This window comes from Miscanthus floridulus, chromosome 8 (assembly GCF_019320115.1).
Source record: "Miscanthus floridulus cultivar M001 chromosome 8, ASM1932011v1, whole genome shotgun sequence".
NCBI lineage: Eukaryota > Viridiplantae > Streptophyta > Magnoliopsida > Poales > Poaceae > Miscanthus > Miscanthus floridulus.
Genome location: NC_089587.1, coordinates 217,051,437 through 217,066,537, shown reverse-complemented (window position 1 = coordinate 217,066,537; position 15,101 = coordinate 217,051,437). Strand labels below are relative to the sequence as shown.

Genomic DNA, 15,101 nt, shown 5'->3' with positions numbered 1-15,101 from the left:
GATACAGAAAACTATTCACACAGGGACTCACCCACAAACTTAACTATTATATTCTCTACTGCTACAAATACTACTGCGGCCGCTCAACGACATCGCCTGGAAGCCAAAGAAGAAATCGGATGCAACCACCAGGGACCCGCTCGACTCCGCTCCTTTGACTTCGACAAACGCAATGGATACCCCTAGAGCGTCGCACCTATAGATGCTCAGCAGAAGAACATGGAGCTCCTAACCTTCTCATGCAGTCGAGGCAGCTCCTAGCTGTAGGCACGGAACCCTCCACCGACACAATCGTGAGTAACCTCCCCTCCGACAAAGCTCGCCTGGTAAAGATCCACCAGAGAAAATCTACACACGGCTCCATCCCAAAGAAGGCCTCGTAGATCAGATCCAGCATCATCTGCGGCGGCCTCCAGTCTGACATCATGCTCCGGGTTCACAAAAGGATATGTAAGTCCTCCCCCTCGCTCACTCTCTCTCTCTCACTTAGGAAACACCGCGGCATATAGGCACTCTCGGTGAGAAGGAAGAAGAAAGAGAGACAATAGTTGGAGAACAGGCAAAGGGCTGCGACGGAGAGCCCTCTCCCTCCCCCTATTTAAAGAAGAAAAATAGACGATCAGAGCGCAAAACTCTGCCCCCATTCAATGCGGATGGGAAACGACGGGACACGCCCTAACTGAAGGGACGCACAATGACTGACGGAGCAACATCGGGTCAGATGGAACATCGCCTGGCAAGGCAAAACATGGCCTGGGTATGGCCCACCACTATCGCACGACCGGGCACAAAAACCGAAGCGTCACCACACACGGGCGGCTCCCCACTTCCCTAGGACAGACCTGGGGAGACCAAAAATGAAATCTCCACCGGGAGACCAACCGGCCCCCTGAGTCAATCAAATCGCTCAGTATCCACCCTAAGACACAGGTAGGAAGTGAAGGGATGCCCCATGTAGGCCATGCCGACTCCATCACGAACGACGAGCACGGGTCCTGGTCGAACATTTTACGACTGAAGCTCTCTGAGCCCCGCCACTCCAGTCGTCAAGGTAAATACTATCAAACCCCCTCTATTTCATTAAATCATTTCATACATCCATACGCGCATTCATTCCATATGCCCGTGCCTCCTGGATGATTCGGGCCCTGAACCTCCCGGGGGCTCGGGAACTAAGCATCGCACGTGTAGCGAAATGCATCAGAACGCTCCATGTTGCGTCACGAAGCGGCGGTAGCCTCATTCGACATGAGCAACCAACAGAGCCAGGGGAGAAAACCATAGATGAGCACCATGCGTCCCTCGCCCGGTCCGGCAGACCGGGTCATCTCAACCTTCTCATTCAATCCTGAACCTCTCGCTAGGCCCACAAAATCTCCATCGAGGGGAGGCCGTTAGGCCACCCGGGTCGGTCTCCGGAATGACCTAGGCATCTACCGGGTTGTAGGTAAAGGAGTAGTGGAATGTCACAAGAGGGCTATGCCGACCCCGTCACGAATGATGGACCCAGATTTCACTCAATCACACCCGTTAGTGAACTCACCGAGCTAGTCTTTGAGCCCAAGCGATCGGGACAAGCGATGAAACTCAGCCCCTCTGGTTGTGAGAAACCAAGGATGGGGTAACGCACACAACTCACATCAACCCCCACGAAGGCCCGACAGGGCTCGGGGGCTCAAGATAAATGCCAAGGACAGCGACCCCGAACTCGCTAGATCCACGACTTCGACTCGCCCGGTCCCACGGCGCGCACCGATGCCAGGATCCAAGAGCACCACCTCGTCCGATCTTTAACCAACTAACTACGCTTCGGCTCCATACGGCTTCACTTCCGACTGTGCTCCAAAAATCCAGGGACCGCGACTCCAAACTCGCGTAACGGCTTCACTTCCGACTACGCTCCAAAAATCCAGAGACCGTGACTCCGAACTCGCGTGAAAACTAACTGAACTAACTACCTCGGCTGCCCAGGCTGCGCCGAGGCCAAGGATCCACGACTCTGACCTACCCGGTCCCACAGTGCGCATCGACACCAGGACCCACGGGCTCAGTCTCGTCCGTCCCCTAAACTAACTATTTCAAAACCACGGCGCGCATCGAAACCAGGGTTTGTCTGAACTAACTCCCTCACCTAATCCCACGGCGCGCATCGACGCCAGGATCAGTGAGCTCTCTCACGACCAAACTAACTCCCTCACCCGATCCCACGGCATGCATCGACACCAGGATCAGTAAGCTCTCTCGCATCCAAACTAACTTCCTCGCCCAATCCACGGCACGCATCGACGCCGGGATCAGTAAGTTCTGTCTCAATCTAATCTTTGCGCCTAAAAACGCCTCGGCTGCACAACGACGCCTTGGTTGACAAAATTCCGTCTCAGACTAAAAACACGCACACACACGCCCGCTGAAACAACACCCCCCAGACGGTTCTGCCCGAACCGCCCAGGGGCTCGGGGGCTACACCCGCCGGCAAGACAAAAATCCCCCGGACGATTCTGCCCGAATCACCTAGGGGCTCGGGGGCTCCTGTCGGGTTCATAAACCCAGGGTCCCTCGGGGACCGGCTTCTATGCCAAGGCTCGACTCGAGAGTCTAAAAACAACAGGGCAAAGGGGCAGTCCAGCAACTGACCGAAAGGCCTGGCATAAGAAGAGCAACGCCCGCTCGTCAGCTACTTCGGCCCACCTATCCGACCGGAGCGCTCGATTCAGGCTCCAGCCGCCTCCGGATGGCCTCTCCGATCGAAAGGCCTATCCCGAGCCCTACTTCCGACTCTGACCCCGCGTCTCTCCGACCGGGGTATGTAAGAACCCTGCTCGCCGCTCTTCTCCGACCGGCACAACCAAAGCTGACTGGGGCCATCCGACCAGGGACGCCCGCTTAGAAGGGACCAGGGACGAACGGAGAAAGCATCACGCGAGTCAAACCATGGTACAGGGACCATACCCTGTACACCTATGGGAACAGTGTTCCACAACCACCCTGACACAAACAGTATTGTAGGTGCCGACATTTATCCCTATAGTATTGTAGGCGCCGTTGGACTCCTGTACGGCAAAAAGCCTCTCACATGCCTCTAGGCATCAATAGTGTTGTAGGCGCCGGGATTCACCATACCCGGTAAACATGGTGAGACTCCTCACATGCCTCTAGGCATCCAACAGTATTTTGCAGGTACCGACGTCAACCCTTCCTGAAGAAGACAACGCAACCTCCTACGTGCACCTGATATTCTACAGTGACATCAACAGTGTTGTGGGCGCCTACCATTATCCAATCCTCATCAGTGTGGGCAACAAGGCTTAAAAGCATCCGTACCCTCTCCCTCTCACCTGTAAAGCCATTCCATTCATCTATAAAAGGGAATGCACTCCCTCCAACAGGGAGGACCGATTCCAGTAGATCAGAGTTCCTTAGATCGATAGCTCACAACCACAGAACCGCCAGGTTCGGACCTCAAGCACCCGCTTGAACACTTAGCTCATAGCGAAGTTCTTGTCACTCTCGGCCCTCCCGACCGGAGCCGACCGGTACTCTTGTACACCCCATCCTTCTCCTTCTCGTTTGTAACCCCACTGCAAACTTCGAGCACCTGAGCTCAGGAATAAAGTCACCGACCGACCCCGACTGGATGTAGGGCACGTTGCCTGAACAAGTATAAATCCTGTGTCATTGAGTGCTAGGCCACCTCCGATCACAACGTATAGCAAAACTATAAATATTCACTAGTTGGTCACTTTCTGTACCGACACACACCTACCTTCTTCCATCCTCAATCCGTGGGTCAACAAAAATAGATTCTATCCTCCCCTCCAACATGGCTTCATTTACAATTTGGAGATACAAACCCTCGCTGCACCGCACCACTCATCATGTCGTGTCCTAGATGGCCGAGCTTGGGTGCGTCTAGGCTTATTACGCGTGTGGCTCGCCTTCCATCTTTGTTAACCTTACAGCACGTGTACAAAGAAAACCTCTAGTCATTTTTCCATGCAACATTAATCCTTTATTACACCAATCATTTATTATAGGCCTTGAAATTGATTTAACTAAAATGATGTTAAGACAAGCAAATTAAATCTAAAATAGAAAGTCCATTAACTTTGACTAGGCTTGGTTCAGATGTCCCTATGTTCTTGACCAAATGAACTCTTAGAGTTGTCTGAAGTTAAAATTTTTAAAAATGATTGAATTTATATAGAAAGAATGCCAAGATTTATGGCCCCATTCGCTTCGCTGAAAAAACAAGCTGAAACATTGTTTCGGCTAATTTGTTGTGAGAGAAAAAACACTGTTCCGGCTAAAAAAACAAGCTGAAAAGTACGGATTATAAGAGAAACGAACAGGGCCTATGACACCAAATTAGTATCATTACATACAACATAAACTTTATTTAATATCATAAATATACTTATTTAATATCATAGATATTTGTATTTTTTCTATAAATCTAGTTAAACATAAAAAGAGTTTGACTTAGAATAATTCTAGAAATTAATTTATTCAGGAACTGATATAGTATAACAAGTTATTTGTCCCATTGTGACGGGAAATAATTTGATTACATGTTTTCATATTGCAAACAGCGAGCATTGACACGTCATTGCGGGCCCACTCATCATACACACCTGACCCATCGCGAGAGGACCACGTCACGGGCACCCCTTGTACTCCAAAATGCTACCCGACTTCCTCAGCCGTCGTCTCATCTGCCGACGCCATACTCCTCTCCACCTGAGTACCTGACAGGCATCCTTCCCCTCCTGCCCGATCCCTCGAGGCGGAGATCCCTAGGACGACGGCCAAGATGGCGGTGGCGCAGGCCTTTGCGGTGGCGCTTGTCGTCGCGTCGCTCCACGCGGAGGCGGTGTGGCTGGACGTGCCACAGTCAGGGACCAAGTGCATGTCTAAGGAGATCCAGTCCAACGTGGTGGTGCTCGCCGACTATTCCATCATGTTCGAGTCCCACCCCTACTCGCATCCCACCATTGCCGTCAAGTTATCGCTTCCCGCGATTGTGTTCTCCTTCCGCTGATTCAGTGCTGCGAGCCTTGATATGCATTCCGATTAGCGATTAGTCTGGGCGATAGAGTTTAATCCTATGGTACTTTTGGGTATTATAAATGGAGCTGAGCAGTGTAAAGGGTTTGATTTTTTTTTGGGTGCTGTGGCTGGCGGATACCACAAATTTATTGGGTTAATTGAAGTTACTGAACTGCCTTGGGGTGATTTGGTGCTTGATAAAGGCAGAAATTAGTGCCTCTCTCGAGTGTATTCATGGTATTATAAGAGTATATTCTTAATGTCTTCTGACCTGTTATTCGGGGTAAATAGGAGTACTAAATAATGAGGAAATGTTGTTCTATATGCTCTAGCATTCTATTGAGAACTGTTATTATGGAGCAATATGGTGACACCAGAGCATTAGGAGACTGTACAAAATCTGAATCTGAATGTTGGCCTGATGCTTTGACGAGATTTTATGAATCAGTTCATGACACAGGTGGTTCTCAAACCATGCTGGTTCCTTCTATTTAAGTAATGGTGGTTCCACCTAGGATGTCACCCATGAGTTGGGATAGAATCACAGAATACTAGGCTATGCATCTTATGGGATTTGCCAATTTATCTTCCAGTGAACTACTTAAAAGTTCCACGAGGTTAAGAAGTAAATGGTAGAATCATAATCAAATCGTCCCCGCATGATGGAATAAGATGTAGTATCAAAATAGTGGGTGAATTGAAATAAGTTAGGGCACTGAAGTGAGCCAGTGAGAGCTCACAGCTCAACTTTTTAAAAATCTTTCAATATTCTAAACACCATTTAGGTCTACTGTTTTAACGTTGCCTTCATAAAAGGCTAAGGTAACAGGAACAAATGAATCATAAGAAACTTTTACTGTAGATCTTGTAAATTGGAAAAGTTGATAGACTTATCTTTGCTATGTAATCCCCCATCATACATAGTTAAGAATCAACTTCATTTCTTACCTCAGATTTAATGTACATCACCAATGCAACATCTAGGTTCTGAATACATGTTTTGTTACGTCGAGCAGCGCCTACATTCATTTGGACATATGAATGACATGGTTTCAATTACAAATATATTTCAGAGTTGAACCTTTGCAGTAGAGGAGCAAATGCCAGATCATTCTGATCGAGTTTGCAAATTTGATTATTATGTTGGTTGAAAACATACAGTATGAGTTGCTAATACAGTGAAAACTATTTCCTATGATTATTTGATAAAGTCCAATGCTCTGTGCAGGTTACTTCACCATATGAGAACACCTTGCATCACAGTGAGAATGCTACAGTTGGTCAATTTGCATTCACAACCGCAGAAGCTGGAAACTACCTTGCATGCTTCTGGATAGATAGTGCAGAGAAAGGATCAGGAGTATCTGTGAATCTTGACTGGAAGATTGGGATTGCAACAAAAGATTGGGATGCTATTGCTAAGAAGGAAAAAATTGAGGTTGGAATGTGAATTGTTGTACCGAGCTACAGTTCCAAGTGTCATGAGCTCAAATTCAATGCAATATTTGGTGTTTGTTAATTGAATACTACCTCTCTCTTTTTCTGCAGGGTGTAGAACTAGAGCTTTGGAAACTTGAAGTGGCAGTACAGGCCATTCATCAGAACTTGATATACCTCAAAGAAAGGCAAGTCATCTATTCCACCAGTCTATGGAACATCTTTTGTAGTTAAATGTGTTTTGCCAATTGAGTCTTTTCTATTCCAAAACAAAAGTTAGCTTGTATGTATTGTAGGTGGTTGTGTCCAGGGAAGATCAGTTGTGTTGTTTTTCAGACTTCCAATCTGCTGTGCAGCAGAGGGGTTGGTTCACTTTTGTTTGGAAGATCTTTACTAGTGAATTGACTAGCTTCAGTGTTCTTTGACTATGTGTGATGACGTATGAGATGGGAAGCCCAGAGATTTATTGCCCTACATGATTTTTTGTAGCGGGATTGCTAATAATTGCTTTGATCTGCCCATGCAGGGAAGCAGAGATGCGAACTGTGAGTGAGGCAACAAATGCAAGGGTTGTCTGGTTCAGTACTCTGGCACTATGGGTCTGCATTGCGGTATCGGTTTTGCAAGTGTGGCATCTTCAAGGGTTCTTCAGAAAGAAGAAGCTCATTTAGATTCTCTGTTTGATGTTGCACTGTGGTTCAAATGTTGTTCACCTTGGAAAGGACAATTTTGCCTTACTTAGAACATTTCACACCAGTGGTGACCGATGGGCAACTTGTACTGTATGTAGTTTAACTATGGTTGAATAGAATATCTATATTTCAGGAAAATTCTACTTATATTTAGGCGTCAGCACTTGCATATAAGTATGACCAGGGGATATTCCATCAAGGCATGTTGTGGAATCAGACTGTGAAGTCACCTTGGCAGCAAAATTGTGGATACATAGGTCCTTGTTGCCTTCCAATCGGTCTTATCGATGCTACCCCCTCGATTGTTACGGTCTAAATATCTTAGTAAAGGAACAAGTCTTGTACTGGTTACATCATAGTATTATCCGTATTATAGTTACTGAACCGTGCTGCCTATGAGGTGTACAATTACAAAGCACAGGTGTGAAACTAGCAAGCGAGCTGATTTCTTAGCGCCTCTTGGGAATTTGTACAGCGTCGTGAATCTTGTGATGTGGCGACCACTGGTCTAATTGTCTAAAGAACTCACGAGTAGGTAGTTGCATTGTAAGCATCTCGCTCAATCCCTCGTTCTTGCCCATCAGTCATCACAACTTGATGCACGCTCGCACTGTCCTTAGTTTGTGCATCACTTAGGTTTGATGTAGTCGGATTCGTATCAATCCACATGGGTTGGGGTGGATTGAGATGTAATTTCACCCCAACACATGTGTATTAAAGTAAATCCAACAACATCCAAACAAAGCCTTACAGTAGCACAAAAATAAATGGAAGCCATAAAACAATATTTTTTGGAGAAGGGCAAAAAATATATATTACATCATAAACAGAAAGGGGGGAGGGGGGTATTGGCCCTGCCCGGCTGCCCTTTGTTAGTCGCTGAATTCTTACTCTTGGTAGTAGCAGAATTCTTACTCTCATCGAGAGAGGATGACATTAGGAGTTGGAGTAATTTTCTGGTTTATTTCTCACACAAATGACATGCCAACCTGAGGGGTTGGTGATACATATTTATAGGCTGCTAGCCAGCCAAGCATATGCCAAGATGCTAAAATAGATGTTGTCCTAGATGCTAAGATGATGTCCTAGATGCTAAGATGTTGTCCTAGCCAGTCAAGGATGATGTCCTTGATATTGTCCTTGAGCAGCAAGACCACCATGTAGCCAATGCAGCCACAAGGACCATATGCTGCAGCCTCATAAAGACCAGCCAACACAGAGACTTATCCCATCATTCTCCCCCTAAGCCTTGTGCGTCGTCTTGTGGGAAAGTTGAACCATCCCGGTCCTGGAGCAGAGCTCAAGGAACTTGATCCTCCCAAGAGGCTTGGTAAGCAGATCCGCAAGCTGGTCCTTGGTGTTGATGTAGCTTGCCTTGATGCTCCCTTCCTCCAAACAACCTCGGATGAAGTGGTACCTCACCCGGATGTGCTTACTCCGTTCATGGAAAATGGGGTTCTTTGCCAGTGAAAGCATCTAGGCCCCTTATTGGGTTTCAGTGATTAATGACAATACAAGATTACTATGACTAACATGTGTTTTGTAGAGGCAATTAAGTTAGGTCATGGTAATGGAGATCGATTGGGCAATCATAGACGTCATGCCCCTACGATGGAAATCGTTTCGGTTTTCAAAGGATGGACGACAAGGTTAAGGATGACTAGTTCTAAGTGTCGATTGGAGTTGGAGAGACACTTAGAGTAGTTTAGGACTTTGTTTTTTCCTTTGGCCGTACTATTAAGGGGGGTATGGATGGGTAGCTTGACCTAGATGAGTCTAGTGAGTTAGGTGTGGTGCACACTTGTTGAAACTAGCACTAGGTAGCTCCACAACAGCCCTATGATCCTATGGAGCAAACTTCATTCACGTATGATCGAAAGTTGGAAGTGAATGGAGGGTCAAATACTGACCGGACGCTGGCTTCGGTGTGACCGGATGCTGGCCGCAGGGTCCGGTCAGTTCATTTGACCGAGGAGATTGCGTCTGGTGTGACCGGATGCTGAGAGGTTAAGTGACCGGACGCTGAAAGCCTACGTCCGGTCGACTCCAGTAAGGTTACAGAAGAGTGAATCTGTGACCGGACGCGTCCAGTCAATACTGACCGGACCCTGAGGATCCAGCGTTCGGTCGAGTACAGTAAGGTTCCAGTGAGGGATATTTGCGACCGAACACATCCGGTCAGTGGTGACCAGACCTTGCCAGCGTCCAGTCAACACTTAAACACTGGTGTGCAGGTTGAACTGACCGGAGCGTCCGGTCAACATGACCAGAGCATTCGGACATCCCGCAGAGGCACATAACGGTTCGTTTTTCAGGCTGCGTTATAAATAGAAGCTCCACTCGTGTGTGGAGTGACTTTTGCTCATTCCAACAGCTGAGAAACACGTTTGTGAGTGCCAAGAAGAGCAAGGTCCTAGTGAGATGATTGAGATTTAAGAATCCAAGAGAATAGCCTCATTAGTGAAGCAAGAGTAGCAAAGTGTGCATCCACCGTTCTCATTATTCTTATCGTGGTCAAGTGAGAGTTCGTGCTTGTTACTCTTGGTGATCGCCATCACCTAGATGGCTTGGTGGTGATTGGGAGCTTGGTGATCATCCAACAGAGCTTGTGGATGACCCAACTCAAGTTGTGAGCGGTTGTGGGTGATTCACCGCGACGGAGTGTCAAAGAATCAACCCGTAGAGAGCACTTGATCCTTGCGCGGATCAAGGGGGAGCTACACCCTTGCACGGGTGCTCCAACGAGGACTAGTGGGGAGTGGTGACTCTCTGATACCTTGGAAAAACATCGCCGTGTTTTCTCTCCTCTCTTTACTTTGAGCATTTACTTTGAGCAATTCAATTCTTGTCATTTACATTCCTAGAATTGCCATGCTAGAGTAGGATTGGAACTAGGTTGCTAAACTTTTGTGCGTTAGATTAATAGAAATACTTCTCTAGGCACAAGGGGTTAATTGGGCTAACCATAGGACTTGTTTATTGCGAAGAAATTTAGAATTAGCCCAATTCACCCCCCCCCCTCTCTTGGGCATCTTGATCCTTTCAATTGGTATCAGAGCCTCGTGCTCACATTTTTAAGCTTAATCGCTTAGAGCAAGATGTCTCACATGAATGGACCTCCACCTATCTTCGAGGGGGATGATTTTCCATATTGGAAAATTCGCATGGAGGCGTACCTAGAAGCTCTAGACGTTGGAATACTTAGAGCCGCCTCACATGGCTTCCCAAGACCTAGGAATCCCGCACAACTTCAAGGCGATGAAGTGAACTATGAAAAATGGAATGCAAAGGCTCGCAACACCATCTTTAGAGGCCTTTGCAAAGATGTGTTCAACCGTGTAAGGAACCACAAAGACGCTCATGCACTATGGTCGGACGTTTGTGCGCTCCATGAGGGAACAAAGAGTGAGCGTGAGGAACGCTATCATCTTGTCATGAAAAAGCTCAACTCTTTTGAAATGCTTCCTAAAGAATATGCTAATGAAATATATTCACGTTTGAATATTCCTGTAGAGGAAGTCAATGGGCTTGGACTTACTCAAATGTCCCCATCCGATGATGATAGTGACAATGAGAAGGTGGCCGCCATAGCTATTGATCTCTCATCTTCACCGCCACCATCGCCATCATCCTCTACACACCTATACCTTATGGCCAAGGGTGAACGCAAGGTATCAAATGATGATGATAGTAGTGATGATGAACATGCTAGTGATGATGATAGTGATAGTGATAGTGATGATGAATCACCTTCTTATGATGATCTTGTTAAAATACTAAGACAATACACTAAGATCATTAGAAAGGGAAGAGCTAAAAATGAAAAGCTAGATGCTAAGAATGATTCACTTTTAGCAAAATGTGATGCAATGGAAAAGGCTAATGTTGAGCTTAAAGAAGCAAATGGTGCTATATCATCCAAACTCAAGGAGCTCAAATCTTGTAAGAAAGAGCTTAAAGATAAACATGATAAACTTGAGAGGACACACAATGAGCTCATCACTAGCCATAACAAGCTAAAAGATGAATATACCACTCTTAAGATTAATCATGATACTCTTGTTATTGCTCAAGAATTCCTATCCAATGAGCCACATGATGCTACTAACCATGTTGTTAAGATTGATATAGCTACATCATGTGATGACTTGATCATTGAGAGCATTGAGCAAGGTTCTAGTAGCAAGGGCAAGCAAGTGGTTGAGGCCGATGATTATGATGAGTTTGTCAAGCTCAAGAATGACAATGCAAAGCTCAAGAAAGACCTTGAAGAAATCAAAAGCCACAACACCATTGTACTAGAAACTCTTGATCATGATGGTGACTTGATTCTTAAGAATGAGAAGCTAAAAGAAGAAAATAAGAAACTCAAGGAAGAGAGAAACCATGTTGCTCCCAAGGAAGATAAAAGTAGTGATGCACTCAAGGAAGAGAACAAGAAGCTCAAGTTGGAAAGAGAGCATCTTAAGATTGGATTGAGCAAATTCACAAGAGGAAAGTATCTCCAAAGTGAGCTACTAATGAACACCGTCATGAAGATGGATAGAAGTGGCATTGGATATATGGCAAATATAGAGAAGAAGAAAGCTCAAGTTCAACAACAACAATCAAAGCCAAAGCCAAAGCCAAAGAGATACTTTGAGTGTGGACAAGAAGGCCACTTTGCTCATGAGTGCCAAACTCCACCACCACAACCCTTGCCCAAGCATGCTAGACCCTTTGCCTTCAATGTTCACTACATGCTTAGAAAGGATTCTAGTGGAAAGATGAAAGTCATGTTCTTAGGATCTCCTAACAAGAATAGGCCTAAGAAGATTTGGGTTGCTAAGTCACTTGTTGAGAAGGTGAAGGGCCCTCAACAAGTTTGGGTTCCTAAAACTTGAATCTCTTGTGTGTAGGTGAACTACAAGACCGATGGAAGTCATTGGGTTATTGATAGTGGTTGCACACAACATATGACCGGTGATCCTCGTATGTTCACCTCACTTGATGAAGAAGTAGATGGACAAGAGAGAATTATATTTGGAGATAACTCAAAGGGCAAGGTTAAAGGATTGGGCAAAGTGGCAATATCAAATGATCATTCCATCTCCAATGTACTATATGTTGCTTCATTGAGCTTCAACTTACTATCCGTTGGACAATTGTGTGATCTTGGCTTCCAATGCTTGTTTACCGAGAAGGATGTTGTTGTATCCAAGAAGGATGATGATCAAGTGATATTCCAAGGATTTGGATACAACTTATATCTAGTGGACTTCACCTCCGAAGATGCAAACTCGAAGACTTGCATATTCACCAAAACAATACTTGGGTGGCTATGGCATAGAAGACTTGCTCATGTTGGGATGAGCTCACTCAAGAAGCTTATGAAGAATGATTTGGTGAGAGGGTTGAAGGATGTGAAGTTCGAGAAGGACAAGCTTTGTAGTGCATGTCAAGCCGGCAAGCAAGTTGCTAATACTCATCCTACCAAAGCTTTTATGTCAACCACAAGAGTGCTAAAACTCCTTCACATGGATTTATTTGGACCAACAACATACAAGAGTTTGGGAGCAAATCTTTATTGTCTTGTGATAGTTGATGATTATTCAAGGTATACATAGGTATTCTTCCTTCATGACAAATCTGGAGTTGCATCTTGCTTCAAGAAGTTTGCCAAAAGAGCTCAAAATAAATTTGAAGTGAAGATCAAGAAGATTAGAAGTGATAATGGCAAAGAGTTTGACAACACAAACATTGAAGCATATTGTGATGAAGTTGGAATCAAACATGAAGTCTCCGCAACATACACTCCTCAACAAAATGGTGTAGTTGAGAGGAAAAATTGGACTTTGATCACTCTTGCAAGAACCATGCTTGATGAGTACAACACCCTCAAAGCTCTAAGGGCGGAAGCAATCAACACCGCATGCTATGCATCCAACCGCCTATTCCTTCAAAAGTTCCTTGGCAAGACACCTTATGAGTTGTTCAATGGGAAGAAGCCGGGCGTCTCCTTCTTTAGGATGTTTGGTTGCAAATGCTACATCTACAAGAAGCGGCAACACCTAGGGAAGTTCCAAAGACGTTGTGATATTGGTTTTCTTGTTGGTTACTCATCAAAGTCCAAAGCATATAGAGTATTTAATCATGCCACCGGCTTAGTTGAAGAAACATATGATGTGGAATTTGATGAATCTAACGGCTCCCAAGGAGCTCATAAGAATCTTGATGATGTAGGTGATGAACCATTGAGGGAGGCCATGAAGAACATTTCGGTTGGAGACATCAAGCCTAAAGATGATGAAGATGATGTACAAGTGATTGATCCACCTTCTTCATCAAATATGCCATAAGATGGTGAAAAAGATGGGAGAGTAAAAAATGAAGATACTCATGTCTCACATGAGCAAATGGTGGTACAAGCACAAGATGTTGATGCTCCACAACCTCCTCCTCAAGTGGTCAATAGAAGAAACACACCTCTACTACAAGATCATCCACAAGATCTCATCATAGGGAGTCCATCAAAGGGAGTGATGACACGCTCACAAAAACTTGCTTCATTTATTGCTCATCACTCTTTTGTCTCTTGCTATGAGCCTACTAAGGTAGAAGAAGCTCTTAAAGATTCAGATTGGATAAATGCCATGCATGAAGAGTTGAACAACTTCACCCGCAATGAAGTTTGGACTCTTGAAGAGCGACCTAAAGGTGCAAGAGTCATTGGAACAAAGTGGGTGTTCCGAAACAAGCAAGATGATTAAGGTGTTGTTGTGAGGAACAAGGTAAGACTAGTTGCAAATGGGTTCTCTCAAGTTGAAGGTTTGGATTTTGGAGAGACCTTTGCACTAGTTGCAAGGCTAGAAGCCATTCGTATCCTTCTTGCATATGCATCGTATCATGAAATGAAATTATATTAAATGGATGTGAAAAGTGCATTTTTAAATAGCTTTATTAATGAACTAGTCTATGTTGATCAACCTCCTGGGTTTGAAGACCCTAGATATCCTAATCATGTTTATAGGTTGTCCCAGGCATTATATGGGCTTAAGCAAGCCCCAAGAGCTTGGTATGAGCGCCTTCGGGACTTCCTCATTGAGAAGGGCTTCACCATTGGAAAGGTCGACACCACACTATTCACCAAGAAGCTTGATGGGCATATCTTCATTTGTCAAGTATATGTTGATGATATCATCTTTGGATCATCAAATAAAGATTCTTGCAAAGAATTTGGTGAATTGATGTCGAAGGAATTCGAGATGTCCATGATTGGTGAGCTTACATTCTTTCTTGGTTTTCAAGTCAAGCAAATGAGAGAAGGGATCTTTATCTCTCAAGAGAAATATACTAAAGATCTTCTCAAGAGATTCAAGATGGATGAATGTAAGCCAATCAAGACACCAATGCCAACCAATGGACATCTCGACCTAGATGAGGGAGGTAACATGGTTGATCAAACTCTCTACCATTCTATGATTGGTAGCTTGTTATATTTGACCGCATCTAGGCCCGACATCATGTTTAGTGTGTATATGTACCATTCTATGATTGGTAGCTTGTTATATTTGACCACATCTAGGCCCGACATCATGTTTAGTGTGTGTATGTGTGCTAGATTTCAAGCTAATCCTATGGAAACACATTTAATTGCCGTAAAAAGAATCCTTAGGTATCTTAAGCACACACCAAGCATTGGCTTTTGGTATCCCAAAGGAGCTATATTTGAATTAATTGGCTATTCCGATTCGGATTATGCCGGATGCAAAGTTGATAGAAAAAGCACATCCGGAGGGTGCCATTTGCTTGGTAGATCACTTGTGTCTTGGTCCTTCAAGAAACAAAATAGTGTGGCTTTGTCCACCGTCGAAGCGGAATACATCGCCGTGGGTGCTTGTTGTGTACAAATACTTTACATGAAACAAACTTTGCTAGACTATGGTG

The 15,101-nt window shown here is 45.0% G+C and overlaps 1 protein-coding gene across 1 annotated transcript; it reads left to right on the top strand.

Moving 5' to 3' along the window:
• The first annotated feature begins 4,660 nt into the window (after positions 1-4,660).
• LOC136474960 (transmembrane emp24 domain-containing protein p24delta3-like) lies at positions 4,661-7,308 on the top strand. Its single transcript, XM_066472520.1, has 5 exons — positions 4,661-5,001; position 5,094; positions 6,275-6,484; positions 6,595-6,671; positions 7,010-7,308. Exons 1-5 carry the CDS (start codon positions 4,811-4,813, stop codon positions 7,152-7,154), a joined length of 624 nt encoding a protein of 207 aa, XP_066328617.1. The 5' UTR covers positions 4,661-4,810; the 3' UTR covers positions 7,155-7,308.
• Positions 7,309-15,101: the final 7,793 nt, after the last annotated feature.